Source organism: Limulus polyphemus, unplaced genomic scaffold (assembly GCF_000517525.1).
Source record: "Limulus polyphemus unplaced genomic scaffold, Limulus_polyphemus-2.1.2 Scaffold4088, whole genome shotgun sequence".
Classification (NCBI taxonomy): Eukaryota; Metazoa; Arthropoda; class Merostomata; order Xiphosura; family Limulidae; genus Limulus; species Limulus polyphemus.
The window spans coordinates 46,052-49,416 of NW_013669698.1; the positions used below are offsets into that span (position 1 = coordinate 46,052).

General features: G+C 33.9%; 1 protein-coding gene across 3 annotated transcripts in view; it reads left to right on the forward strand.

The window, feature by feature from the left end:
• The window catches only part of LOC111088592 (keratin-associated protein 16-1-like), a 2,976-nt gene extending 2,263 nt beyond the window's left edge, over positions 1-713 (forward strand). Inside the window, exon 2 of one of the 3 annotated variants that reach the window (XM_022399171.1) lies at positions 36-713. In XM_022399171.1, coding sequence (XP_022254879.1) covers positions 36-345 — 310 coding nt within the window. In that variant the 3' untranslated portion in view covers positions 346-713. The other 2 variants (XM_022399172.1, XM_022399170.1) reach the window with 2 other exon arrangements.
• Positions 714-3,365: the final 2,652 nt, after the last annotated feature.

Sequence of the window (3,365 nt, forward strand, 5' to 3'; positions counted from 1 at the left end):
GCTACCCTGGCTGGTCCTTTAATACCAATCCCAGCAACATGTGATGCTACCCTGGCTGGTCCTTTAATACCAATCCCAGCAACATGTGATAATACCCTGGCTGATCCTTTAATACCAATCCCAGCAACATGTGATACTACCCTGGCTGGTCCTTTAATGCCAATCCCAGCAGCATGTGATACTACCTTGGCTGGTCCTGTAATACCAATCCCAACAGCATGTAATACTATCCTGACTGGTCCTTTAATACCAATCCCAGCAGCATGTGATACTATCCTGGCTGGTTCTTTAATACCAACCCTAAAATCGACATGGAAAACACCATCTTCCCAGACCACTGTATAGAGGGCTCTAGTCGTTACTTAAAATTTTCAATAACGACAAGTTAGTGTTTACACATAGTTACTCATATCCCAGTGACACAATGGTAATAATGTATAGAGGGCGCTAGTCATTACTGAACGTTTTCAATTTGAACAAATAGAACTGGACAGTCAGTATATCATTGCTCTAGTTTTATAGTGTTGTTTGAACAAACAAAACTGTACAGTTACTCCTTTAGTTTTGTAGTGTTATTTAAACAAACAAAACTGTACAGTCTGTACATCACTCCTCTAGTTTTGTAGTGTTATTTAAACAAACAAAACTGTACAGTCTGTACATCACTCCTCTAGTTTTGTAGTGTTATTTAAACAAACAAAACTGTACAGTCTGTACATCACTCCTCTAGTTTTGTAGTGTTATTTAAACAAACAAAGCTGTACATCACTTCTCTAGTTTTGTAGTGTTATTTAAACAAACAAAGCTGTACATCACTCCTCTAGTTTTGTAGTGTATTTAAACAAACAAAACTGTACAGTTACTCCTCTAGTTTTGTAGTGTTATTTAAACAAACAAAACTGTACAGTTACTCCTCTAGTTTTGTAGTGTTATCTAAACAAACAAAACTGTACAGTCTGTACATCACTCCTCTAGTTTGTAGTGTTATTTAAACAAACAAAACTGTACAGTCTGTACATCACTCCTCTAGTTTTGTAGTGTTATTTAAACAAACAAAACTGTACAGTCCATACATCATTCCTCTAGTTTTGTAGTGTTATTTAAACAAACAAAACTGTACAGTCCATACATCATTCCTCTAGTTTTGTAGTGTTATTTAAACAAACAAAACTGTACAGTCACTCTTCTAGTTTTGTAGTGTTATTTAAACAAACAAAATTAAAATCCTGTCAGAGGTGTAGTTGTCATTGTATCTATTATCACAGCTCAAATAGAAGTAAACCAGGATCACGACAGAAGATAGGTTCCACTAAAGTTCTGCCATGTCTTGGTAGACAAGTAAAGTAAAAACTATTTAAAAAAGGAAGTAAAGATAAAGATGACATTTACATCATCCCTACATAATAGAACAGACATGAACTAATATATATATATACAACTATTAAATCACAATTAAGTTTAATTTCTACTACTTTAATGCAGTGTGTCAATACACATATGAAGGATGTACTTATAACCAAGTTCTAAATACAATGAGGTTCCAATAGTAGTATTTATTGTTTATCTAGTATTGACTGGTAATTCATGTTTCATCCTGTACTTAAGCTTTTTAAAAGAACACCAAATTGTTGTAAGAAAGCTAAGTTCAAGGCGTAATGATAACATCGTTTATACTAGAATTATGAATTTTTTAAAATTTCCAATAGTTATTAATAATACTTATAAAAGTGGATACTCCGTTTGAAATTATGTCACCTCAGTGAAATTGTTTGACGCCATTGTTTTAGTTTTTGAGTTATCATGTAATAAAAAAGAAGCGGCGGAAAGAAGAACAAGAATTTTAACTTTTTGCTATGATATTTACAGACATTCCCAGAACTTGTGACTCTGTCATTACATAGATATTGTTATAACAGGAAACACTGTATAGCATTGTAAAGTTCTGATGACATATTGAGGAGATATTTAAAATATTTTGATGAACAATCCGAGCCATCCCTATACAGGCAGTGATACAGCCTGCCTGATACACAAGTTCGCTTACATCATACGTTCCTAGGTAATAATGTGTATAATAATTACTATATTAGTGCCATCTTCAAAACGTGACTCTGATATGCAATGAAACTAGTTTATCTTTACGTGCGAATTACTATTTTTTGTCAACAAAAACTTTTAAATAATATTTTGAGCTCGTAACACGAGCTTTGATCAACTATATCAGAATTTAATTGGGCGATCTACACGTTGTTTTACTTGTATGTTATTATACAAGCTTTATACTCATTTATCTATGCTTATCAAATACATCTGTAGAAACTAAAACAACGTATACATTGTCCAATTGAGTTCCATTATAAGTTTTCTCCATTCGTTGTGTTGACGACCTCGATATAGGGTTGAAAAACTGTCAAATAAAAGATTCTGAAAGTTTTGTTTCGTTGAATATTCGCGTAAAGCTATTCGAGGGCTATCTGCGCCAGCCATCCCTAATTTTGAAGTGATAGACTAGAGGGAAGGCAGCTAGTTAGCACCACCCACCGCCAACTCTTGAGCTACACTTTACGAACGAATAATAAGATTTTCACGTTATAAACCCCCCACGGTTAAAAGGGCCAGGACGTTCGCCGACAGAATATGATTGATTCCGAGACCTTCACCACCTGGCTATGCTAGGTCGATTGACTACTTTACAATGTTGTTGTGTTAAGAAGGAACACATTAAGAAACATATTTTTTTTCTAAAATCATTGAGAAAAATAGTCGTAATATCGCCTCCTCATATCCACAATTCTAATATAGAATAAGTTTTATATCAGGCTTAATGTAATTCTTATTATACATTTCCGGTAGTAGCTATACTTTATTTGCATATTTCAGCTTTTATTACGAACATACCAATTATTTTAAGGTAATTATTATTATTATAAAATTAAGCCGTTTAATGCTTTCTGATTTCAGAAAGAATATCTTTTTTTTTTGGAAATAACCGCTTAGACAAAAATGGTAAGATTATGTATTTTAAAAAATACAATCCTATATAGTATATGTTAGGCATGACAACAAACAAGAAATAACTATATTAGACCTCCCACCCTCTGATGCACTCCACGTGAGTCAGCCTACATGAGATTACAAACTCCCCACGCCTTGCATTCTCGTCCCCCAAACGTCGTAGTAACGACTCAGGAATTTGTGGCCTACTATGAAAACAGCGATAATCCGACCGCAAGTATCCTATTTCCTGTGACGTACTTCCTCCCGTATATGTGAAGAAAAGTAGCAACAAATATCTAAATCACGAAACTGATTTCAATTGTTACTACTGTTTCTTTTGGATGTCTTTTTATCAAACAGATGTTGCT